This window comes from Manis pentadactyla, chromosome 9, assembly GCF_030020395.1.
Source record: "Manis pentadactyla isolate mManPen7 chromosome 9, mManPen7.hap1, whole genome shotgun sequence".
Classification (NCBI taxonomy): domain Eukaryota; kingdom Metazoa; phylum Chordata; class Mammalia; order Pholidota; family Manidae; genus Manis; species Manis pentadactyla.
In genome coordinates this window covers 121,208,021-121,233,653 of record NC_080027.1, presented here as the reverse complement: position 1 = coordinate 121,233,653, position 25,633 = coordinate 121,208,021, and the positions used below count along the sequence as shown (strand labels likewise).

The following is a 25,633-nucleotide window of genomic DNA, read 5'->3' as shown; positions in this document are numbered from 1 at the left end:
GTTCTGATATCTCCACCTGGACTTCATTTGCATTTCAAACTTACAATGGCAAAAAGAAAAAAAAGAAAAGGAGAAAAAAAGCTCTCTATTTCTCTTCCAAAACCCGTTCCTTCACAGGCTCTTCCCAGCTAAAAAGGTAAAACGAATATCCATCCAACTGCTAAAGCCCAAAACTCATCCTCATGTTCAAAGATCAAGAATAAATTTTAGATGTGTTTGTGCCTGTGTGTACTGGGTCACAACAATAGGTGTATGTGTTATTATTATTATTAAAGGTCAAGGTAAAAAAGGTAGGAACGCCTGTACCACACGAGGGGCCTTTGCTCTATCACAGAACTCCCCCTACGGCTCCAGGCAGTGTGGCCAAAGCTGGTGCCTAATGCCCTGGGCTCTGGGGACCAGGACAACCCCAGCATTTGCAGGACTTGGGGCAGGAATACAGATAATGCCCAAATATAATATGTCTAAATATTTTAAAGCTATAAATCAAGCTAATAAACTGTTGAATGTGTTCTATCCCTGGCTTGGACGGTGACTGATGAAGAATTGGAAGTAGGGTGTTAGGCATCTTGAAAGGGTGTGCATTTTGAAAAATGCACAAATTCCTTGGATGTCTACTCTAAAAAGTGGCTCTGGGTGGAGGAATGGGCCCAAGTTTCCTGCCCCCAGCCCCTGGCCTATCTCCCTTCTTTTCTCCTCCCTGACTCCTGCCCCACCATAAAGGTACTGGTATATACATGATGGATTACCCAGCTTATGTGTATAAGCTCTGTCCATCTCTTTCTAAACAGCCACTCGTGGCCATCCTTATATAGGCCAAGGGGTCATCCACCCTAGATAGAAGACACAGAGGAAGCTCACACAGTCATTGAACGTGGACCCAGAGTCATTTGGAAAGGGAATGAGAGGTCCAGAAGAAGAGGCATGGGTGTGGGCTCCAGGAGGGCACATCCTCTTGAGCCCAGAGCAGGACCCCTCTAGGGCCCAGCTGGAATGGTAGTATTGTTCAGGATGGACTGTGGTGGTCCAACAGGAGTACCCTTTACTCCTAGAGTCCTTCCCCTGGCCCCAACCCCTCTGTCCTCTCAGGTCTAAGTCTAGCTAACCATCCACTGTCTTCACATATGTCCTATTACCTCTCATAGAATCTGACATTTCATTAAAACTCCATTCCCTAGGGCTTTGGAGTTTTTTAATCTTCAACTCAACAAACATTTGACTTTCTTCCATACTCACACCATCACAAAGAAAGCAAATATGAGTAAACAACTGTATTGGCCCTCAAGGAGCTTACCATGTAATCAACAAAATAAGGCAGACACAGCCCGAGCCACAATACAAGAATGGGACCAGCTATAGGGGTTCAGAAGAGGGGACTCTGGGACACATCCAAGAAGGAGGTGGAGGTTGAGATGGAATTTAAAGGACCCATAAAAGCTGGGGTGAGAGGAAAGACGTTCCTGGTGGGAGGAATGGTGCGAGAAAGGCTGTGCTGGCAGGAATGTCAGCACGTGCTCAGGGAGGAGTCATGTGCACGGAGGTGAGGGAAGCACAGGGGAGAGTGGCAAGCTCAGAGGATGAGGAGAGCATGGTAGTGGAGTTTGCATTTAATTCTATAGGCTGTGGGAGCCACGGAAGTTTGCTGGGAAGGGTGACCCTGTGATGAGAATCGAGCTTTAGGAAGATTAATCAGGAACTAACAGGCATGTCAAGCTGGAGAAATGAGAAAGTTTGCTAGGAGGTGAATGTGTGTTCTGTTCCTTTCCTTCCCTGCTTTACCTCTAGTGGAGGCTGCCATTGCTTCTCATTCTGATAACACAACAGTAGAAACTGCATGAATTGGCCATTGTTTGGGCCAAAGTTTGGGTGGGGATAAATGGTAAGAGATGATAAAATATCATTCTGGCATTTTGCAGCTGATGTCACGCATAGTTCAGACAGACAGAAGAGCTGGCTTGGATGGTGACTGAGGAGGAATTGGAAGTAGGGTGTTAGGCATGTTGCGTTTCAGGTCTTGGTGGGATAGTGAAGTGGGGGCTGCCTAGGAGGAGGTTGTAAATTGAGATATGGAACCCAGGAAATGGATCGGGGGGGTCCTGATTTAGAGCTGAAAGTTGAAAAGTAGGAGTGAAAGAGATCCGAAGAAAGAGGATATAGTGGCGAGAAGAAAGAACTTTGGAGGCACTTGCTTTAAGATCCCATATTAGCAGGCCAGTACATCTGGGAAAGGTGACGGCTTCAGCCCTTATGAACCAACCCCTCAGCCAAACAGGAGATGCGTCTGGAGTGGAGAGAGGGGAGTTTGCCGGGAGTGGAGAGGGCCACAGTGCCTCAGGTGGCCGTCATCTTGTCCTGCCCTAGACACTGGTTTGCAACTAACCCTGTCCAGACACATCAGAGCTGGAGCCCACTCAGTCCCCTACCTGTGGCCAGTTCATACGTCCTGAGAAGTCTGAGGTGTCTCCGCATGGCACTTACCTGGTAGGAAGTACAGTGGCCAAAGCCAGAGGTCCATGGCTCCGTCCAGAGCAAAGTCCCATCCAGGAGCCTCCGGTAAGGTGGGTGGGAACCCACTGCTCTCCCAGGAGCCCGGCGCGATCTGGAGCTTAAAAGAGGTTTCTGGCCCGCATGAGGGGCAAGGCTTGAAAATGAGGAAATGACAACCTGTCTTGTTTGCCAACCAGTCTTAGATTAAAAAAGAAAATACCAGCAAACCACAGCGGAAATCAGGAATCGAGAAAACATGTTGTGCTGAGTGAGAATGAGTCTCCGGGGTTCAAAGGGCCTCTAGGCAGTTCCTAGACTATTCAAAACCACCAGGCATGCTCCTTCTTGGCCTTCGACAAGTTTTCTTAGCGGGGCCTCCCAGGCTCCACGTACAGTCACTGATTTCCGAGCTCTATCCCTGTCTTCAGCATAAAAGAGCCTCATGGCCAGTTTTCTCTGAGGAAAGCTGTGTGGATAGAAGCTTGAGCCTGAAGTCAGGAGGTGCTGGTCTTAGCCTTGAATTCATTAGACAAACAGTTTTGAACACCTACTATGTGGCAATACTAAGCATAGATTTTGAGGGATTCACTGCCTTTCCCTGAGCCTAGATTTGATTATCTAGGAAGTATAGGTGGGATGACCCCTCGCCTTACCTCCTGAAGAGAGTGGTTCTTGGGGTCTTAACCACAGCTCACCCAATACCTCAGATCAGCCACCCCTTGTCCCCACCAGCTACCCCCCTTAGGGGCTGCCCTCTGGCAGGGCTCCAGGCCACCAGTGACCACGGGGGAGGGTGTGATAGGTCACACAGCAACTCTGCCTCAAGTCACAGCAGCCTGGCAAAGCCCCCTGCAGGCCCTCGAGGGTCCTGCGGGGAGGCTCGGGATTGGTGGAGAAGAGGAACACCGAGGCAATCAGCCATGAGGTGTAAAGGGAAGAGCTTTGGGTTCCAGTTGGAAGAGCTGAGTTCTGGCTCTAGCATGGCACTTTCTAGCTTTGAGTTTTCCCATCGATAAAATGGAGCCAGCCCCCGCCCTGTCCACCTCATATGGCTTTCATGAGGCTCAGCCGAAACACAGTCATGGAAGTGTTTTAAGAGCCTGTCATGGAGATGCGTTGGGTTATTATGGGAGGAGTCCCAGGGCTGTATACCCAGACATTATATCGCAGGCTGGGTGGGGGGCCCCCACCTCCGGCCTCTGGTGCCCCTGGAGGCCTCTGCCTATTCCCATGCCCATTCCAGGAGGGTATGTCTGACAGAGGCTCCAGGGTCCTCTGTGGTCCTGTGCACACAGCTCCCCACCAGCACCCCCCACCTACACATTTTTGTCACATGCTTTTCAAATCACAAACGACAACATCCGTGGTGGAAGTCAAATGGGAGGCTCACAGCAGGTGCAGAGGAAGTACGCGTGGGGGCGCACAGCCTGCCCTGCCCACCCCCCATTTGGGTGTCCACCAGCCCAGAGCAGCTAGAGTTGTGATTTCCTCTAACCACCAAGTGGGCAAAGGTGTCAGAGGGCAGCCTCAGGCCAGAGGCCTCGGCTCAGCAACCTCTCCCTGTCCCTGTTCAGAGGGCGCTCCCCAGTACTGCAGCTATTGCCTGACATTTCCTGGACTCGAGGCCTGGGATTGCCTTGGAGAGAGAATAAATGAATGAATATGATGTGAGTGTGACTGTGGGTGTGAGAGTGTGTGTGGGTATGTGAGTGTGTATGTGTCATGTGACAGTGTGAGGAGTGGTGTGGCAATGTGTCACATATGCTATGATAGTATGTGTATAGCTGAGTGTGTGAGTGTGAGTTGTGTGTGTTGGATGTTTTGTGTATGACTGTGTTAAATGTGTGCTGTGTGTGTGCAAATGTGTGCTGTGTGTGTGATGTGTGGTGAGTGTTGAATGTCTGGTGTGTGTGAATGTGTGTTGCACAAGTGTGAATGTGTGTTGGGTGTTGTGAGTGTGTGTGAACACATGTGTCTGTGGAGGTGGCTGGTGGCACTGGGCCTGGGCCTGCCAGGCAGTGCTGGGAAATGTAGGATGAGTGGGTAGAAGAGATTTTCACACCATGTGTGGCAACACTTAGGGGTCTGAGGACTGTCAGGTGGGCAGTGAACACTGGAGTCTAAGGGGCCTCGGCCCGTCCAGTCTCTACCTTCAGATGTTGCCCCAGGGTACTGGGGCTGGAACCCCAAGGGCAGGCTGATCCCTGGCTCCACTGCAAACCGAGTAAGTTCATCATCCTTGTTCATCCTCTCTTTTTTCCCTTGTGAAATAGACTTCTCCCTTCTGACTCTCAGGGCTGCGCTGTTGGCTGTGATCCCGCTCCCCAGAGAAGCTCTGCTGAGCTGAGCGTACTGACCGGCAGGGGGACTCAAGGGCCTAACATCCCCCAGGGGCAATTTTTGACCAGAAGGGATGAACCAGATGGAAAAAATTCAGAGCCCAGTGATAGGCAGGTTGAGGAAATAAATAAAGCCAGAAACACTGGAACCGTTCAAAGTTTTTTAGGTAAATTCATTTAATCTCCATAGTAACTTAGGGTTCTGTTATCCCCCCCATGTCACAGATGCAATCAGAAGAATCCTTCTCGTAAGGATGTGAAGACAGCATGACGTAAGCATCCCAGAGGACGCAGTGTGGTGGAGATCGGCCCTGCCACGCTGGGGGGGGCCGCTGTCCCCACTTCTACTTAGTGTGTTACCCAACTCTGACCTCCCATGCGACCAGGCTCTGAAGGACCATCTCCTGGGCCCTTCCAGACCTGCAGCTGAGGTCCACAGGTGCCCCTCCCCATGAGCCAGCACTGCTTTCCCCAAAGACGGGCTCTGAGAATCCCCCTGCTTGCCGGACTCCCCTGGGAGCCCACCCAGGCAGAGGGATCTGGCTCAGGCATCCTGCGGTTTCTTCTTCCCCAGAACTTGGACCACAGGCTTGCCTGTCTCACAGTGAGCTGTCCACTGAACAGGGCTTTGGGAAGGGTGGTCTTTTTAGTAAACCTACTTGTGACTCTGCTACAAGAAGTGGTCAGGTTTTTTTCCTGAGTATGAGCACATTCCTGTTGGTATTCTAAGGTTGGAATCCAAATAAGTGGGAGTTATGGATGAACTTTAATGGGATACATCAGTGAAAACCTGGATTTTAGAATATTTACCTCCAAATGTTTAAACAAAGACTTTTGGCTCTAGTGAGGGTAGATTGCCTGCCCATTTCTTTATTAGCCTTAGGAAAGGCTTTACCACATCTCTACAACTTCTTGCATCTTGCAGCTTGACCGTCTTCCTTCCCTTTCTGTATTAGCTTCCTGGCCGTCTGGGGGCCACTGGTCTCAGCCTTACCTCTTCTCCATCAGTGTGCCCCCATCTACCTGGATATGTGTCTTTCTGAGAGGATAGCTTATTAATTTTATTGCACAGACACCCTAGTAGAGTTCATTATGTCAGGTGGACTTTGAGCTGCACCTGCTGTCAGCTATTGACGTTATCAGTTAAGAATAATAGGTGATTAATGGAATACTATTCAGCCTTAAGAAAGAAACAAGTCTTACAGTTTGCAACAACATGGATGGAGCTAGAGGGTATTATGCTCAGTGAAATAAGTCAGGCAGAGAAAGACAAATACCAAATGATTTCCCTCATTTGTGGAGTATAACAACGAAGCAAAACTGAAGGAACAAAATAGCAGCAGACTCACAGACTCCAAGAAGGGACTAGCGGTTACCAAAGGGGTGGGGGTGGGGAGGGCGGGTGGGGAGGGAGGGAGAAGGGGATTGAGGGGTATTATGGTTAGTGCACGCAGTGTGTGTGGGGTCATGGGGAAGACAGTTTAGCACACAGAAGACAAGTAGGGACTCTGTGACATCTTACTATGTTGGTGGACAGTGACTGCAGTGGGGTATGGGGGGACCTCGATAATAAGGTGAATGTAGTAACCACATTGTTTTTCTTGTGAAACCTTCAGAGGACTGTATATCAATGATACCCTAATAAAAAAAGAAAGAAAGAAAAAGAATAGCAGGTGATTGTCAGTGCGTTTAGTGACATTTCTTGGCCTTTGATTCCAGGGGCTGGGATAGGCTGCACGACCTCCTGGGCTGGCTTGCAGGCTACTGGCATTAATACAGAAGCTGCACCTTTCCTGCTTCCTATGTCATCAGGTGGTTGTACCATAATTTATTTTACCTGTCTTCTACCATTGGCCATCGAGGTTGCCCACTCTTTGTATTATAAATTATGCTGTGACGAACTGCCTGTCCTTCGATCAGATTAGCATCCCTGCTTATTGTTAGGTTACTTCTACAAATGTAATTGCTGTGTTAGGGAAAGCACACATTTTCAAGGCCTTGAAATATAATGCCCAGTGACCTCCCAGAAAGGTCTCCCTCTCTCCAGCAGGCTGCTGAAAACTTCTTGTTTGGAGATGGGTGAAGAAATAATCTGGAAACCTTCTGAGAAGACAAGAGTCAGCAAGGAAGCCCTGTCTGCCTGTCTCTGAGCACAGAGCCCAGGGCTCCGGGTGCGCTGTGTCCAGAACTAGGAGGAGAATGGCCATGTATGGGGAAGACTGGACTAGTTATCCCCGAGTGCCAGAACCTTCTGTGCCAGCAGCCCAGGGCCCTGTCTTTGGAAGGGGCATTTGCAGAGGGCGGGTATGAAGATCAATTTTATGCGTCAACCTGACTGGGCTAAGGGATGCCGGTGAAGACGGGGGGCTTCACTCCGCTTTCCAGGTGGTTCTGAGGCTGGGGCAGCAGGTCTGGGTTTGCTTCGCCTGGCAGCAGAGCCGCGCGGCCTCCTGTCTCATGCCCTCTCTGTCTGTGTGCTGGACACAGAGCTTTGGTTTCTGACCTTTTGTATAGACCCAAACTACTCTTTTATTGAAGATCATCCGGGTCCCGGTGGGAGGCAGTCTCAGTCCAGCACGGGATATGGGGGAAACTTGGGTTTAGATACATGTCCTACTACATAGGGAAAGGGGGGCCAGAGCAGTATTCTGGAAGGGTCGTCTACGAAGCAGAATGTATGGGGGACAAATGCAGTCTGAGCCTTCTTGGTGGCAATCACGGTCTTTAATTATTAATGACGTCACACTCTTGATTTGTTAGCAAGTGCCAGCTCATAGGTGCTGGTGGAAATACAGAGCTCAGAGGGGAAAAGACCTTAAACCTTAGCTCTTGGGAGATCAGCCTGTACCTGGCACCCTCAGACACCCTCTTTCTACCCTTCGGTACGGAAGTCTTCAAATGGAGGGGCTATGAGGGTTTGACCGTTCTCCTATCCTCTTTGGTCCGTGTGAGTGACAGAAAGGGGAAGGGACATCTTCCCTGGGGTGGGGGCCTGAGAAAGATGAGTCTCCTGTACATTTTTCTCTTCCTCCTTCTCCATATTCTAGAACTCTGCCTTCATAAGGAAAGCAGGCAGTCTCACAGAGAGATCCCTGTCCAAATAGTTCCCAAATCTGGCTTGGGCACTAGTTTATCCTCTTGGGGCCCTTGGGCAAAGCTCTTCACCTCTCAGGATCTCAAGTTTCTCACCTGCAAAACGATCGGAATGTACGTTTATGATTTCTTGTGCAGGTGCCCATGTTACATGGTCCCTAAGGCCTTAGGACTCCAGGCGGCTTCTGGTTTCTCCCAGTACGAGTAGAGGTGAGTGTACCTGCCAAGGATCTCAGGCCTTAGGGAACGTAAACACACCGAGCGGAGCTGTGGCTTCCAGGGGTTCAGTGATTTTACAGAAAGGCTACATGCTGGGTCCACAGCTTCTCCGCCCCAGTGTCTAGCAGAGCGCCTGGATTCTAGTGAGTATTCAAATATGTATTTTCCGTGGAGGAGAGAAGAAGAGACATGGAAGGAAGGGAAAGAGGAAGAAGGGATGGAGGGGCGGAGTGGAGGGGCAATCCTATTGACATCCCATAATGAGGGTGCAGAGAAACGGTGAATGGCTCTCCTTCCTGAAATTACCTCACCACCCACCTTGGTCTGTCTGCTTTCTAAGATCTTAATTCTCCTTGTGCACATCAGCCCCTGTCATTAGAGATAAGCTGCTGGCGGGGACTCCTCACGTCCCCTCACCTCCAGCAGGAACAGAGGCCAGGCTTGGATGCCGCTGGGGAGGGACCAGCACGCCCTCTGGGGACAGGTGGGAGAAGCCTAGGGGGTGCTGAGCGCAGGCAGTGGAGCCCCCTGAGCTGAGGGCCCCGAGGATCAGCGTGATTCTGAAGGTGATTGTCAGGGGCTCTGGGAGAATGCAGCCGGCACTCGGCCTAGGCTTCGGTGCGGCCGTCGGGGGCGTCGGCAGCCATGCTGTTGGCCTGGAGCAGGAAGGCGGTATAGGCCATGTCCGCTTCCTCCTTGGAGGACTACGGGGACATCAGGGGAGAAGTCAGCATTTGGGCACTGGCTCAGCGGTGGGCGTTGGAGGGAGGGGCTGCACTGAGAATCCTGAATTCATCATCTTGGCCTAAGCAACCCAAGCTTGTGTTGACGTGCTGTACCTATTCCAGCGCCCATGCTCACCAAGAGGGACTGATTTTGAGAAACGGAAAGTTGCAGTTTCTAAAAATATCTCCCTCTGTCTCACTACCTCCTTCCAACACATGGAGTGGAACCACCTCTGCTGCCTGGGCCTGTCCCCGGAAGCCCTGCCCACACAGTCCAGGGGCAACGTGGCGGGGCTGGCGTCAGCTGCAATGGTTTACATTTTTCTTTCTCTCCCAGCCGGAGCTTTTCAGCAACACACGGTTAGAGGGGAAGGCTGTATCTAGGACAAACTCCCCCGCCTGGTTGTTCCAGGCTTGGGTCTCTGCTGCCATGAGGGACAGCAGATGTGAGGACAAGCATTAATGCCTTGAGATTAGGGAGGCACGAGGGGAGAGCAATATGTGACCCAAACTTAGGAATCATCTCTGGTAGCGTTTTAAGGAATGTGACACTTGGTTGGGGTGGGGAGGAGCTTCTAGTAACTATCAGATTGCTCGCCACCAGCAAATGTCCTTCAGGCTCAGGCAAAAGGCTGGTCCTGAGCAAACACTCAGGAGAGGGTGGTGGTGGCCATGAGCCCCACAGCCCAGGGAGAGAAGCCCCCCAATCAGCGCACAGGACATTAGACCTTCCCCTCCCGCAGCTGAATCTTCTAAGCACTTGCCTTCCCCCACCACCCTTAGACTCCCTCCCTGCTGCATGCTTACAGCTGCTCATGTAAATGCAGCTCCCTTCTGACCTCTACCACATCACCCCCACAGCCAGGAAGACATGTCTCACCCCCCCCGAAAAGTCCCCCTTTGAGGTCGTTGCCCAGGACACCCAACTGCAATCTCTCGGCTACACTGCCTTGTCACAACAAAGGAGCCTCCCTCCCCCGCCTCCGTCTTACTTACCCTTTTCGCCTTCTTAGGTTCTTCGGGCTGTGTGGTGCCCTCGGCAGTGGTGCTGAGCTCTGTGTGAAGCAGGGAAGGTGGATCACCCTCACTAGCCTTGTAGTCCCACCCCAGATGCACAGTCAGGTCTAACTGGGGCTCTCCTGGGGGTCCAGCACCCCCTCGAGGGAGGGACGTACCATCCTTTCCTTCGAGGGACGTCTCCTGAGTGATGGAAGAGGCTCCCGTGTTGTCATTGGCTCCAAAATCCCTGGAGTTGTCAAAGTCCGACATGCTGATGTCTGTCCTGTAGCTTCTAATTGAAACCCGGTCTGTGGGAGGCAGGAGTTGGTACAGGAATAGGGTCCAGGCACAACAGAGAGCAAGATGTGCGGCTCTCCTCTGAGGGACCCCCAGGACAGCTTAAGTAGGGGAAGGGGCTCCGCCTGCTCCTCCCTGACTATGACCAAAGCAGAAGGGAAATGACCTGCGTCTCCTCCCCAGCCCTTCCTCACAGATAATCAAGACTCAACTCCCCTGACCTTTGTCTGTACTCTGTGACTTTTCAAAGTATAGCACTTCGCTTTGTCCTCATATCAGCCCTGTGAGGTGGTTATTATTGTCCCTGTCTTGAGCCACAGGGAAACTGAGGCATGAAATGGAGACACCTCACATCACACGGCTGAGTAGTTCTCAAACTGGCCTGGAAGTGTGGACCCAGCATCTCCTGTCATCGTCCTGGTAGTCCTGCCTCTGAACTCAGACCCTGAGCCGTCGGAGATGGCCTCCCAGAGACAGCTGGCCTGCAGCACTCAATGTGAGTTTTGGGTAGCCTGGATTTATCTTTTCCCACACTGCTCTCCCAGGACCCTTTCTCGGAGCCTATGAAAGAGAAGGGACTGTGAGATGCCCACTAAGAGCAGCTGAGCAGGGAGGTTGGGGAGCGTCCTGGGGACTCACCGACGTTTTTCCGGTGCCGGGCTCTGACCACCGCCACCGCCACAGCCCCCAGTGCCAGCACCAGGGCCAGGGGCACCAGCGTGGACACCAGCACGTGGGAGCCCCCACTGTGGCCCGCAGAGCTGGAAGGAGGATTAGGTGAGTCAGTCTCTGGAAGGGAAGCCTGGGCTCCTGGGACATGCTGGTAGGTTGGCTCTGGCTGCCCCCCCTCCCAGTTAACCCATGCCTTCCTCCTGCTACGGCCCCCAGCACCATTCTTCCACGGAGCCTTCCCCAGATACGGCATAGGATGGCGGCTCCTCTGGGTCCCAGGCCTGGGAAATTGAACTGAACAGCAGACATGGCCCAGCCGTGAAGAAGGACAGGGAGCACTGCCAGCCCCTCCTGAGGACGGAGAGCCACCCGCTATGGATGGGTGGCGGGCTTTCCTCCACGGTCCTGCTGGCCCACCCGCAAGTGCTCGGCCTGCGGCGTTCCTCCTCACCTGCCGGGGTCCGTGGGTGCACCACTCCCCCGAGCTAGGTCTCCAGTATCCTTCGCTGCTCTGTCCTCCGCGAAAAGGCCGGGGTCCCGAATGACTTTGTTCTCAATGTCTCTGACACTCCCCTCCCCACTGGGAGCAGCATTCACTGGGACGACAGCCTGGGACCCTGGAGAGAGCAGAGTGGGTCTGGATTATGGTTCTTTCTCCATGTTTCTACTCCTTGAGGTCAGGGAGTCTGTGGAGAGGGACTTCCTGTGGAATCACAGGGTCAGGGTGAGGTCTCACAACTGTTAGGTAGGGCCCAGGATGACACTAGGAACAGAGGCGTGATGGTCTTCTCCAGTTGTCTGAGATGATCTCTGTCCATTAATATCAAATTCATTTCCATCTACAAGGCTCTGATGCTTAGATCTTGTGCATAAGGACTAACCCATCATTTGGGGACTGGCAGATTTTTCACAGCTTTGAGACCCTGCCCAAGGCCTGCTGACATCAGGACAGGGTGCAATAGTGCTGCCCCCTGGTGGTAGCTTGGCAATGGGTGCCTCAGTGAGCCGGAGCCGCCGCACCCAGCACAGTAGGATTTCCAGAGGGACTAAAAATACCCTCATTAGGGATAAAACATTTCAAGTGACATTTCCAAAAGAGGCTTAAAATGCAAGCTTACTGGAAGCGGTCACCTTAATTTTCTTTATCGGGCCTTGTACACGAAGGCACCTGGCTTCTCTTGAAAGCAGGCTTGACAGAATCTATTGCACGTGATAGTGACTTTGAAATGTCTCTGTGCAGAAGAAGATCTCTCTGCCTACAGAAAGGCTTCAGAATGGGCTGAAGGGCATCTGTGGGACTTGTCTTGAGGATGAGGTTAAATGGCAAGCCCACTAGTCTTTCTTAATGTGTATGTTTGTTTGGGTGGGGTGCCCTTTTTGGAGGGCAGAATAAGATTATGTGGAGCTAAATCTCCCCCTGCCCACAGCCTCTTATAGCCAAACCTAGCCCCCCACCTCCCAGGGGAGAAGCTGGTAGGCAGGGCCTTTCTCTGGGGTTCTCTGGGGGGTACAGGCCTCACTCTTGGAGACTCACCCCTCACTCTCTGCTTGACCGCCACGTAGACAGCCACGGTCTCTGTATAGCGGAGGCCCTCCTTCACGCCGCACCAGTACCAGCCTTCGTCGCCCTCGGTGACTGGGTTCAGGGTCAGGGAGAACAGCTGGCTTCTCTGGTTGCAGTCCGTGAAGGCCTGGCTGGGGCCCTTGGCTTTGCTGGGCAGGGCCCTGCATCCTGTTTTGCTCCACTTGCACCAGTATTTCTCGTAAGCGTAGTATTTGCACGGGAAGTGGCAGGGGAGCTGCAGAGTCTCACCCAGCCAAGCAGTGACATTCTCTGGTGCCTTGAGGCTTGGCTCTCCTGGAGCAGGGAGGGAGGGAGCAACAGGCACAGAGCTTGGATGGGTGATGATGCAGGGAAAGGCTGCGGTGGGGCCCTTTGTCCACAGCCTGCTCCCTCTTTGGACAGCATGGTAAGTAAATGCATTCTACTGAATACGTTAGAAATGTAATTCTGTGCCTGTGTGATAATTATTACTGGCCACCACCATGAACCAGTGCAGCCTGTCACGGAACACAGAACTTTGCAAAGTGACTTCACCTCGCTTTCCTTGCTCTTCTCTTCTAGACTCAATACGAAGAGCACTCTGCCTCAGCCGACGCCATATCTAGTGTAAAATAGGCAGATGCTTCTGATAATAGGCAGTGCTACGTATGGTAGTTGGGAGTGCGAGGTGTGTGCAGGGACGGGAGCTTGTTGCAGGCATGCACACATGACCTCTGCAGGTGGGCTCCCTCCAGAGGTCTGCCCCATGGGCATGGAGCAGTGAGGTCAGAGAATGAGAGCTTGTGGGGGCAGCTGCCGACTGGAGGGTCCTGGGGCTGCCTTCTTTCCCTCTTGCTCTGGTTCGGCTCTTACCTTCAACGATCTTGAGCTCCACTGTGGACCTCCAGCGAGGATCACCGCTGGTCAGACACCAGTAGAAGCCGGCATCCTGGGCAGTGAGCTGGTTGAGAATGACCGTGTAGGTGCCGTTCCCTGGCTCCTCGTACAGTGCCAGCCTGCCCCCATACTGTTCCTTCACCAGCCCCTTGCTCTCCACCAACTGTAGGCACTGGCTGTTTTCCCAGCGACACCAGTACTTGAGGCTGTTTGTCTCCTTCGGGTTGTAGGGGCAGAGCACAGCCACAGAGCCTCCTACAACACCCTTGACCACAGAGGGACTACGGGGAATCACGGACTCTAGAAGCACAAACAGAGATGGCGTGAAAGAATGGAAAATGGTCTGGCAGCTCCTTCCTCACGGTCCCAACCAGGCTGGGGAGTGAGGTTCATCCTCATCATTCATCTTCCTCAGAAGATGTAAAAGACTTTCCTAAAATCACAGAGCCTGCAGCTGGAGCCATTCAACAAGATGCCAGTGACCTTGACCCCTAGTCTGGCCATTTCATTCCCCTTCCCCACCTTATTTCTGAACAGAGAATGGAAGGAGTTTAGGAGAAACTATCAGCCCTTCTCCTTGGCTTTCTTACAAAATCTCCCTATACAGGAAATGTTGTCTGTTTATTAGCTTGTCCCACAAAAAAATGGCCAGATGGTTTTATTCCAAATTAAGAAAATATATTTAGAAAGGCATGATCTAAAATATAAAACCACATAGCATAGATAAGTTTGACTGTTGAGGACCATCTCAGAGAGAAGGAAGGTCTGTCTCCAAGAAGCTAAAGCCGAGGTCCAGGGAGAATCCTGGACAACTGAGGAATGCGGTGAGGGTCATGCAGGCTACAGAAATGATGCGCACGGCATGTAAGCCCCTAAAAGAAAAGTCGCATGGATAGCGACACTGTCCTGCAAGTGCAGTTGGCTGCTTCTCATGAGGTAACACGACGCAGAGTGCTCTGGGATGAGAAGGAGCAGGGATTTAATTATTTCGCCAAGTCGGTGGTTTGCCCAAGCAGAGCCAAGTAGGCCAGACTGTAGCAAAAACAATAACCCTAAGGGATGTTGGAGGGGGACATTTGGAGGCTGGGGCACACTGCCTTCCTCGGAAGCTTTGAGACCAAGATAAGCCAATCCTTTCCCTGAGTGTGAGGGATGAGGTGCCACCCTGCTCAAGGGTAGGGGCGAAGGGGCAAGCAGCCCCGGCACGCCCGGCCACAACACTGGACTCCACGTTACGTCCTCACCATGGCTCTTTTGAAACCCAGACAGTCCACAGGGTTTGCCTCTATCAGGAGCTTCAGTCTCCTCATTCTTATTAGTGAGGGACAACCACCAAAAGGCCTTTGAAAACAGAGAAGAATCAGGAGGAAACACCAGGCAGAGGCTGTTTCCCAGCTCTCCTGCACAGCTGCCCACTGTACGTCCAGTTTGGGGCTTGTCAGTGAGCAGATATCGCTGGCTGACTGGCGAGTATTGAATAGATTCACAGGGGTGAGCTGCGCGCTCGCCTGCCAGACGGCCACCTGCCTCCCCTCCCTCTCCCAGGTCTCACCTTCATTGACGAAGAGTTGCCAAGCCTGGGTGGGGGAGCCGTCCTGGGGCTGACCATGAGGGTCGGCTCCGCACAGGTAGAGCCCTGCGTCTTCTTTCCTCAGCCCGGTGATATGCACACTGAATAAGCCTTTCTTGTCACTGAGCAGGAGCAGGATCCTGCCCTCGAAGTTCTGAGCCCTCTTCCCAAGAGTGTTGATGATAACATCGCAGTCTTCCCCACTGCCTGCTCGGCACAGAAATTGGGCCCCCTTTGCCTTCTCGGGGTCCAGGGCACAGTCAAAGGTCACCGAGCCCCTCAGGTCTCCATAAAGCAGCTCAGGCTCAGGCTTTATCACTTGGAGGTCAGCATTTCTCTTATCATGGCTGGGATCATCCCCAGCCTGGCAGACATACATCCCGGCATCGCTGAGCCGCAGGTTGCTGATGACCAAGCTGTATGCTAACTGGCTGGTACCGTAAATACTAAGCTCTGCCCTGCCGCTGTAGCTGGGGTTCACATACCCGTTGGAGTCAATGACTAGGACACAGAGCTGGCCTATCTTCTTGCACACAGACTTCTTCTTCTGAGAATTCTCAGCCTTGAAAGGGCAGTTGATGGTCACTGCTCCACCCAGGTCTGCTGTGTAGACTTGAGTGTCATTTACGAGCCCAGGACCTGCAAAATAAGGAGTAGGGGGCAAGCTGTGATTTCACTGTCTTGCACTACAGGACTGTTCATTGTTCCCAGTAAGGCTCTGGGTATGCCTGTCACCTGGAATGCCCTCCTCCCCAGAGGGACACTGTTAAGCGTATGTCTTCCCAGGCCCAGCTTTACTGCTGTCTCTCCCATGGAGCCCTCCCCCAGCTGGCAACTAATCTCTGCTTCCTCTGTGTTCTCATGTCACTACATCCCATCTGTGTGTAGCTAATTGTTTCCCCCCAGGAAGTCCCTGGAGGGTAAAGATGTGCTTCATTCATATGTGACTCCCCTGACCTGCCTAGCATGGTACCTGTACATAGTAGGGATGCAAATTAACACGTTTTGAAGCAAACAGAATGAATGTAAGTAGGGTGGTGGATTTTGGTGTGTTATGATACAAGTTTCTAAAATGTACAACAGTGGAAACATGCAATGGGCTGCTCTGTGAAGTCATGAACTTCTGCCTTTTAGAGGGTTTAATCAGAGGCTGCGTACCTGTCGCCAGTGTCCTGGACCTCCTATATAGGGGCAACTCTGAGCTGTCCTTGGCTCTTAAGCGTCTGCTTTCCAATCTCTGTGAGCACCTGAATGAACCCTCTGCTCGGTCTACAGATAATACTGGGCATGTCCCGAAGGAGCAAAGCATATACCTTTGGGAATCCCTCCAAATTTCCTCAGGACCTAAGACCTAAGACTTAAGACCTAGGGCCTCTTTATCTTTGAATTTCCCCTGATTGCCTAAAATGCCCTGTTGTTGGGCCCTCGTCAGAAAGGTCTTTCTTATTTTTCTCTTTTCTCAATTAGAACAGGCTTCAGCACATTCAGCGGCCCATTCCTTCGGGGTCCTGATCTTTGAGCAATAACTGATCATTTACTTTATGGATTCCAGGTAAAAAATACATTTTAAAAGAAGCCTTTTCTTGACCAAGGTCTGGATCTAAAGGGTGCGCTAATGGCAGGAATTTAAGGATCCCTCTAAATCTCTCCCTGCCTTTTCTGTCTTCCCCTGCTTATAGACCTCTTGTCCCACCTGCAACAAACACAGTGAGAGAAGCAGTCCTCCTGATGCTCTTCTAAGCTGGAGCCTGATTAAACCCTAAAATGTTACAGGCTTTGAAGGCCTGCAAGGTTCACCAGCCCCAAGGAGGTCCCATCTATCTCATTCCCATGTTCTTTTATGAAAAGTGCTTGCCTCCAGAGAGGGGAGGACTCCGCCTTCCCCACCCTGTGCCAGGACACCCTTTCCTCTCAGGAAATTCTTCCTCAAACCCTGCTTTTACCCCTCTCGCTTTTCCACAGGAACCTAAGGGACCTGCATCCTTACCCAGCCTGACCTCCAGGCTCACATCAAAGGACAGGCCCCGGCTGCTGATGCCCAGGCCACACTTGTAGTGCCCAACGTCGCTCTGGGTGAGACGGCCAATGTCCACCACAAACGTGTTGCTCTCCGGGAAGTTGGTGAGGTTGGCCCTGCCTCTGTACTCCTCAGAGACGTAGCCCTCGGAGGAGATGAGGGTTGTGCAGCGGCCCTTGGCTCCCTGCCGGCACCAGTACTTCCGGGAATGCCGGTTGACAGAGGTGTCCGGGTAGTAGCACGTGATGGACGCTGAGCCGCCTTCCACGCTTTGCACCTCCTGGGGACCGAATATGGGACTCTTCATGGAGACGGCTGGGGGACAAAAGACAGAGACTTTCTGAGGCCGTGGGAGGCAGAACTTGCTGGAAGGATCCAGGCTGCCCACCTTGGGAGATGACATTTTCCTCCTAACACATGTGCCTCTTGTGGGTTATTTACCAGCATTGCAGCTGGACAGGTGCTGTTGGACAATTGCTGTGATCAGGTAAAATGACTGATTAATCATTAAATTCTAATTGTAATGCATTCATGATAAGCATTTTAAGGACGATGGAATGGCGAATTTATTTAATGATGTCCCTCGTTTATTAAAAAAAACAAAGCCACCCTTCGCATTTGTTATGTATAATTTCTTAAAATTCCAAAACCACTTTGTAGATTACTTTCTTTTTTTTCTGGGGCAAAATACTGAGATCCAGAAAGGAGAAGTCATTTCCCTAAAACCCCATAGAAACACACAGAGATGTTTAGTTCAAGGTCGAGGTCTTTTATTATTATTATTACTATTCCCAGTGGGGACCCTTCACCAGACCCCTGGCCTGGAAGTGGGGAATCGCCATCTCTCATCCCCGTGCTTGCTCACCAGTCCAGTTTCAGAGAGGCATCCCTGGGGATGGGCCTGATATGGGTGTCCCCAGGGCGTTGGGTCCTACGAGGGAGGGGAGGGCTGGGACCTGGCAGACACACCTGAGAAAAGAGTGAGTAGACAGGTGAGGAAGAGTAGCTTCATCGCTGGTGGCTTCTGCGGGGCTGCGCCGCCCGGGCCAACTTCTCTCAAGGGCTGCTGAAAGACAGTGCACAAAGGGAGGGAGTGCCAAAGCCTTCCAAGGCTAACTGACCTGGGAGTTCCTGTAACACCTGCTCGGCTTGGTGTCCTCAGTAACTCACATAAATTCTGGGGAAAGAATGAATGACTCCGCCTTCCTTTTACAGCTCAAAGTCCCATTATCCCTCATTGTGTTTGGTCGTTTAATAGTTCTAGGTAGATGCTTGTTTTCTCAACTAAGCAGGGAGTTCCTTTGGGATAGGGACACAGTGCCATTTCCTCTGTATCTCTGTCCGGGAGGCACGGTCCCTAAGATCTCAGAAACAGCTGGCCAGGCGATACCCGACAAGTGGCCCCGTCTCCCCGTCTCAGCTGCCATCCCTACATCCCTAGAAGGAGGAGGCAGCCTGGCATATTTTACGGTGGGTTCCTGTGAGTGAACCAAGACCCACAGAAGAGACCTAGTAAAAATTAAAGTTGTAGATGTAGCGAAGAGGGTCAGAACCACCCATTGTTCTCTGCCATGTTTCAGGCACCATGTTAAATCATGTACTTGTATTGTCTCATTTAAACTTGACATCACTCCTATGAGGAGGGTATTCTTATCCATACGTTACACAGGAGGAAATGAAAGCTTAAAGGTTAAGTGCCTTCCTCAGGGTCACGTAGGGGAGTAAGCATGTGGGCAGGTGGGGTGGAGGGGGGCAAGATTTGAACCTAGCTTTGTCTGATTCTGAAGTCCCAGCTCTGAGGCTCCCCAAGGCACTGGATTGTACTGTATATACCGAAATACAGCAGTGCGCTCATCCCTTGCTCTTATTCCTGTTATTTGTAGACCCCATCACTACCACAGGACCAGCATTCACACGATTTCACGGAGCTATATCACTTCCTTTACATAAGACAGAAAGGAGATAATCAAAACCATTTTATGGGTAAGGAAATCAAGGTCTTGAGATGCTGGGTGACATGCCCAAGATTTCCCAGAGACTTGGTTATGGGGTCAGGGTTAACAATGCAGGTGTTGTAGCCTTTGCTCTCCTGCGTGATGAGCCAGTTCATGAAGATGGAGAATCAAGGTAAGGTCTGGGGCATAGCCCAGGGCTGGGGAGGGTTGAGGGTCACAGGCCCCAGCCTGACTGCAGCTGTTCTCAGGACCCAAACTGCAGCCTAGAGGGAGGGAGAGGGGTCCCTGCTTCCTCGTGGGCTTTGACAGGCTTGAAACTTAGGGATGGACTTGACGAGAGTGTTAAAGAGAAAACCTTGTAACAGCCCTGGGTGGTAATGAGCACCTGTAAAGAGGAGGAAGCGCAAAGCAGAAGGAACCTGGGGCATGATCGCCCAACTCCCCTAATTGCCTTGGTCCTGCCCCTGCTCCCAGAGACTCCCTTCACCAGCCTGAGCCAAAGGCAATAGAACTGTTTATCTTGCTTCTTTCTTTTCTGTGGGGGAATTTCCCAGCAAAGTACCTTATTGTTTCCTTGTGGAGATAAAGGTATTCTGTTTCCCCAGTTCTCTGGAGGAGTGAGGAGAGCGGGTTAGGGGAGGTGGGGACAGATATGGGTGTCAGGTGGCAGCCTGAAGCTCTCTTGATTCCGGTTAATTGCCCCGGACATTTCACATCAGGTCAATGATTAACCTCTGGAGTGGGGCTTTAGCCAAAAGCCAGCGTCAGTCCCAACCTGGACGCACTCAGGGGACGCTGGCTGGGGGACCACCTGAGTGGGCACAACGATCACAGTGGGAGAGGCTCTCGGGGAGCAGTGCCAGAAGGCTGGGGAGTGCATCTCCCCCGGAACACTGGGGATGGGCTGGCTGCAGAGTCCCTAGTGATCTGCCACTTGCCATTTGCACCAGCCATGGGTACAGAGGCAGGTGGTGGGGGGCAAAATGCCACCTGCTGTCAAGAGCCCAAGCCAGCAGCACTCTTCTTGGTTCTAGTTCCTGTTCTCACCTTTAGATAAGCAAGCTTCCTAACATTTCTGTGAGACAGGAGTGGTCTTCCCACGGGCTGAGCTGGGCGTACAAACCCTCCCTTGGATTTGGTAAAAGGGATTTGCCCTGAGCTACAGAGAGTCAGATGCCAGCTTTTCCAAACTGGGGATCCTGACTTCCAGCCTAGGCATCCTCTCATCTGTGACATATTTGGGTGGCCATCAATGTCCATAATGGGGACAACATGCACGTGTGCCCACTACCCTTTGCACAGCACTAAGCCAGGAATGAGAGCATCAGGCACGCACAGCCACAGAGGGTGACCTTGGCGAGGAAGCACACAGTTCCGCCCAGGGGAGAGGATGGGAGGGCCAAGACCCCCATGCTCTCAGGAGCAGGAAACCTTCTTGTCCCAAAGCTAAACTTGAAGCACAGTTTCTCTGCTAGCAGCTGAAAGGACCCTGGGCTTTGGGAATCATTAGAGATCCCTTCCTTTCAAAACCAGACAATCTCCCAAACCTGGAGAGTCAGGTGTCAGGGCAGCCCCAGTTCCATGGTGGCTGAAGATGTATTACAGGATATGCTTAAGGAAGGAAATAAAGAACAAGGTATTTATCGGACTCCTGTTGTGCACCAGGTGCTTTGCTAACTGCTTTTCTTATGTGGCTTCATCCATCTTCACAGCAACCCAAGAGGTGGAAATTATCTTCATGTTGCAGATGGGAAATGTAAGTGCTAGAAAGATTCCTGGCTCCTGGATCCACAGAAGAATTGGATCACCACGGTTCATCACTCCTTGGAGGAACAGAGGGAGGGGCCTGTTCTTTGGGATATACAGATGCTAGTACATTATGCAAGAAGGTACATTTTCTGGTTCTTAAGTAGGAGCTGTTTTTCACTTAAACAAGGCTGGGCTACTCTAGATCATCCTCATATTGCCAAGTTACCTCCACTGATATATTCACAACATACGTCTACACAGTTGTGGACTGGGACCGGGGTATAGGCCATGTTGGAGAACAGCGTTGGTCTTCTTAGAAAATTGATACAACTAGTTCCCCTTCAGTTAGAATGACTGATCTTCAGCTCTCATGGCTTGGAGTCCAAACCTTTCTCCCTCTCATCTTAGGTTTCCTCCTTTTCAAGAGAGAGAGGGATTGCCTGGACCAGGTCCTGGCTTGGCTGCTGGTGAGCCACATGGCCTTCGGCCACTCTGGGCTCTTCACCCGTTTGGTGCATAGCAGAGGATAAGTTGGGACTCACAGCATCAGAGGCTTCAGAGGGGACAGAGGGCATGCACTTTGGGGACATGAAGCAAGGTAGCATTTTCTGAGAACTTCCTGTGACCATGAATTTGGAGGAGCAGGAAGCGTGGAGCTCAGAGGGGTCGGAAACAGCTGGCCTGCCCTGGGAGGAGGCTCTCCTTGGCCCCTTCCCCTGCTTCCAGGTGAGGTGCCTGGGTCCATTTGGGACCCCCACTCTCATGTCCCATGGGCGCAGAGGCCAAGCACAGACTAGAGGAAGAGCATTCTGTGTGGTCTGGAAGAGCCTTGGGAGGGTCTCAGACGTGTAAGGACAGGCAGGAACTCTAGAGAATTTATGTAGTTTGCATAAGCCCTGGTATGTGGGAGAGTCTCCAGGTAAAGGTACTGTTGGGGGAAGAGGGTCAGAACCCCAGAGGACTGAGAGATGGAGAGCATACAGTCAAGGGATGTGGAGAATGTATGAGTTGGAAGGATTCAAGACTTTCTGGCCGCATCCCTGTCAAAAGAGGCCTGCAAGACTTAAGCAGAAATTAAGCATGTGAAATACCAGCTCCACGAAGCTCTGGGAATAAGCCTTTTGGATTTCCAGGCCACCTTTCAGCAAGACTCCATCCCGTTCTGTCTTGATGTGTAGGTATTTGTCTCATACAGTCTACCAGGTAGCAAGTTTCGGAAGGCAGGGGCTGACTGAGGCCAATATGGCCGTCCCCAGAGGGCCCTGTGTGAGAGTGCCTGGCCAGGACGAGCTGCTCAGCAAAGTCGGGTGGGATTGGGAATGGTCACGTGCTCATTCCCTCTCTGCGAAGGACAAAGTCAGGGCTGATGTCTTCCACTGTGCCAAATGCCTTTTTGATCTGGGCTCTCAAGGGACAGTAACATGAAGAGAAGCCTGGAGGATGGAAGAGGACCCAGAGGTCCAGAGTGGTCCTCTGTTACAGACTGCCAGAAGAGTCCTGCCACTTGGGCAAAATACGCTGGCTCGACAAACTTGTCTGTAAAATGGGCATCATAGTCCCCAACTAGATGGAAGCGCTCCTGTCGGACGGGGGAACGTGGAAGGGGGCAATGAGATAATGTATACGGAAGCACTCTGAAAAGTATAGTGTTCCTACAGGAGGGTGGGGGTCTGCGCACTTGACCTCCCCCTGAAGGGCAGCACAGAGCACGGACTCCTCAGCGTGGCTGGCAGCTCTCTGACTTGGGGGCTGTGTGATTTGAAGGCGGGCTACTTAAACTCTTTGAGCCGCAAGTCCTTGTCTGTAAACTGGAGATAATTCTACCTCCTATCGAGAGTCATGATACAGAATAAATGAAACAACATCTAGGTTGTTTATATACAGGACTTTATGGCCTGTATAATGGCCAGCTTAAAAAAAGTGAGTTCCTTTTCCATCTCCTCTCTAAAACCAACACAGCCTTCTCGTTTTCCTGTACCAGTGTGAGAAGAGAATAGAAGTCTGTTAGGCATCTTTTGAAGACTGGGGGTGAGCTGCTCGGGTTGGACCAGCCTGGCCTGAAAGAGGAGGTACGCATGATGGACTAGGTTAGACGCGGGGGATGATCATTACGGCTGGCACCTACTGAGTCACTTTCAAGTGCTTCCCTTGTGTTAACTCATTCGATCTTCGTGGTCCCCCCAGGAGGGCAAACTCTTTTCCCAGATGAGACAATTGAGGCGCACAGAAGGAAGACGTGTGCCCAGCATAGTACAGCTGCTAAGTGACGGCAGCAGGACCCCACGGCAGGTGCTCTGGAGCCCGGGTGTAAGCTCTCAGTCGCTGTGTTACACTGGGGAGGGTCTTGAGGTTGCGAGGAAGCAGCCGAGGGAGGAGAGAGCAGGAAGTCCAATCCTAGAGAAGTCAACCCAGTTCTTTCCTCCCCACTTTTCACAGGAAAGGTAGTTCCTGTGAAGAGCGACCTGAACCCAGAGCTACGTGCCAACAGAGAAATTTCCTCCTGGAAACTAATAATAGCTGCTGTTTATTTAGCATCTACCATGTGTAAGGCATGTCATCTTTGTTTCCTGTCATCAGATCCATTGCCTGCAAAGCTCCTTTCTACTCCACACCGCCAATGCCCATGACTCCGGGATCGGCACAGAGCCCACCCAGGGAGAGGGCAAGGCAGGGATGAGGGGGGCTCCGCTGAGCACACGTATGGTCACTACGACTTTTTCTTTTCAAGCTGGGTATCTTGTTTTTTGGGTGAGGTCAAAAGGTCTCCATGACCTTATCAAAAGGGCCGTGCCAGGATGTCATCATTTGTGTCATCATTTGCACTTGTTGGGTGGCCTTACACCACTCACATTAACTCACGGAGTCTCGGTTTCCTCGGATGTCAAGTGGGACCGCGATGCCTGCCCTCCCTCCCTCCCAGCTTTGGTTCAGGTGGGGATGAGATGAAGCCGTGGAAGCCCAGGTAAGTGGGTGCACTGCGTGGATGCTGCTGCTATTGCGTGATGTATGAAATGAAGCCACGCGTGAGGATGGCCGTGATCACAGAGCTAGTTGTTCTCCCGAGCCCTGGCTCTTTGCTCTTGTAGCTACATACCTCTTCCAGGGCCAAGGAGAAGGAGGGATGGAGAGTTCCAGGGCTGGCTCTGGGCAGACCAGAGGGCTGCCTTCTGCCCTCAGCCATGCACTGGCACAACCAGGCTCCAGATGTTAAGGAACCTGTAATTCCCCGTAGTGAGGGTGGAGAGCAATGGCAAAGGCTTTGGTGCAAAACAGCACAGGCAGCTGGGGTGGCCCCAGCCCCGGGGGCAGATGCTCAAAAGGAACTGGAGGGGTTGGAGGGATGGAGCTCGTGCAGATGCTACACCTGTGCCGCAGGGCCCATGCTGACTTGGGGATGCCGTCAGGGCAGGCAGTGGGGAGGCCTATGTCTGAGGCCACCTGGCCGCACAGCCAGCAGGAGCACCAGGACTCAGGAATGCTGCCCATGCCCAGGAGTGGGCCCTGCTCGCCTTGCTCACTGACCCTGGAAGGACCTCACTGTCCCCACCGTAGCCAGGGCAGGGTGACGTGGTACACGTTATGCCTTGGTGTGGCAGGAATCAGCTGGAGCAAAGCTGGGTTGAAGTTGGAAAGGAGCGCAGAGCCTCTTTGAAGCCCAGAACAAGGGGCTGCACATGCCCTCACCAGAAAGCTGGAAGTGGACAACTCCAAAGACTAGAAAAGAACCGGCTATGTGCCTGCCAGGCACTTTATATGCATTATCTTACCCTGGTCCGTCTGCTGCTGAGTAAGTCCTTGAGTAATTAAAAGTTCATTGAAAAACAGCAAGTGCTTGTTATTTCACTCTAGAGGTTACAAAGCAACTTCACACACATTTTCTCACTGGAATCTCACATCAACCCTGAGTGACAGGTGTTATTTGTATCCCCATTTTACAGATTAAGAAACAGACTCAGAGAGTGATTAGGTGACTAGCCTAAGGACACCCAGTTAAACTATGGAAAGGTCAGGGAATTCAGGGGCCACACTTAGCTGACCACAGACCTTCCTTCTTCCCACCTGCTATTTTGCAGCGAGGGAGTGGGGGCTTCTGCCCACGGGCATCCTCACTCATCCCTCTCCTCCCCCACGCGTGCTCAGCCACACGGGCAGCGGCCCTTGCCCTCCTCAGCCCACGCTCTGTCGGCTGGGAGCTGGGAACGGGGGCGCTGCCCGAGCGGCCATCCCAGGCCCTTCCCAGATGGCATCCCCTCTGGGGATCCCAGAGCAGCCACACTTACTTTTTAGCCACTTCCTCCTCTCCCGTCGACTCAGTTTCGGGGACACAATCTGCTGGCCAGTCCACAACCCCTGCCTTCCTAGAAGCTGCCAGGAGGACGCTGGATGCCACTGCTAAAACTGAAACTGTGCCGCGCTTGACCCACACCTGGGCTCTTAAAGGGACACTCTCCCACAGGCATGGCGGCTGGCCAGCGGCACGTGACTCTCACGGAGCCCTTGCTTTCCTTTCCTTTAGGCTTTCCTGACCTTGGGAGACACTGTTCCTTGGAAATCCTCCATCATTGCAGCTACAGGGTGCGACACAGAGTACCAAGCATGGAGACCTATTCTGCCCCTTCCTGGCTGCAAGATTCTAGGCAAGTCACCTTCATATTTGTTTTCACCTGGAAAACAGGTATAGTAATACAAAACCTGCAGGCCAAGGGGATGGCCTAGACGTGAAACACCTGGCTCAGGGCACGGTACGAAGCGGGTATGCATGTGATGCGACACGCATGGCAGGCTGGCTCTCAGTCCCTGGCCTCCCTCACATCCCCCCACTCATTCAGGAACATCGCCCCCCATTCCCTAGGATGCTTAACATGAATTGAGTCCATTCTTTGCACATCTCCTGTGGAGCCCCTTTACCAACCCTGACACTTCCAGGAGCTCGGGGGACCGTGGCTCTTCCCTTCCCACTCCCTGGAGAAATTAAAGACTCTGGGCTCCCTGCAAACGGTTGGCCCTGGGGTCCTGTTAGGACCTGGGCTGGGCACCACAGCAAAGGGGTGCCGATCCTTCTCTAGTTCAG

At 52.2% G+C, this 25,633-nt stretch overlaps 2 protein-coding genes across 8 annotated transcripts in view; both read right to left on the bottom strand.

The window, feature by feature from the left end:
* FCMR (Fc mu receptor) overlaps positions 1 to 2,680 on the bottom strand; it is a 33,146-nt gene extending 30,466 nt beyond the window's left edge. For 2 of the 6 annotated variants that reach the window (XR_008999425.1, XM_057508033.1), the window contains exon 1: positions 2,479 to 2,680. Coding sequence is in view for 3 of the 6 variants with exons in the window: in XM_057508033.1 (XP_057364016.1) it covers positions 2,479 to 2,515 (37 nt within the window). In the remaining 3 variants the exon portion in view is untranslated. The remainder of the gene's footprint in view (positions 1 to 2,478) is intronic. The other 4 variants (XR_008999427.1, XR_008999428.1, XM_057508034.1 and 1 more) reach the window with 3 other exon arrangements.
* A 4,848-nt stretch (positions 2,681 to 7,528) lies between these two features.
* Positions 7,529 to 24,994, bottom strand: PIGR (polymeric immunoglobulin receptor). Of its 2 annotated transcripts, none has more exons than XM_036909815.2 (11): positions 24,843 to 24,994; positions 17,828 to 17,924; positions 16,829 to 17,173; positions 14,824 to 15,480; positions 13,248 to 13,571; positions 12,366 to 12,689; positions 11,283 to 11,448; positions 10,799 to 10,920; positions 10,039 to 10,170; positions 9,860 to 9,918; positions 7,529 to 8,842 (listed from the first exon to the last, which is right to left on the bottom strand). In XM_036909815.2, exons 2-11 carry the CDS (start codon positions 17,868 to 17,870, stop codon positions 8,747 to 8,749), a joined length of 2,268 nt encoding a protein of 755 aa, XP_036765710.2. In that variant the 5' UTR covers positions 17,871 to 17,924; positions 24,843 to 24,994; the 3' UTR covers positions 7,529 to 8,746. The 2 variants fall into 2 exon arrangements, with proteins under 2 accessions (XP_036765710.2, XP_036765711.2); XM_036909816.2 differs by having other exon boundaries at positions 17,828 to 17,921.
* Positions 24,995 to 25,633: the final 639 nt, after the last annotated feature.

Coding starts and splice junctions, on each gene's coding strand:
- PIGR (XM_036909815.2), bottom strand. CDS start 17,870: ATGAAGCTACTCTTCCTCACCTGTCTACTCACTCTTTTCTCAG. Junction 17,174..17,827: donor TCTACTCACTCTTTTCTCAG/GTGTGTCTGCCA, acceptor TTTGTCCCCCAG/CCGTCTCCATGAAGAGTCCC. Junction 13,572..14,823: donor GCAACTCTTCGTCAATGAAG/GTGAGACCTGGG, acceptor TTGTGCTTCTAG/AGTCCGTGATTCCCCGTAGT.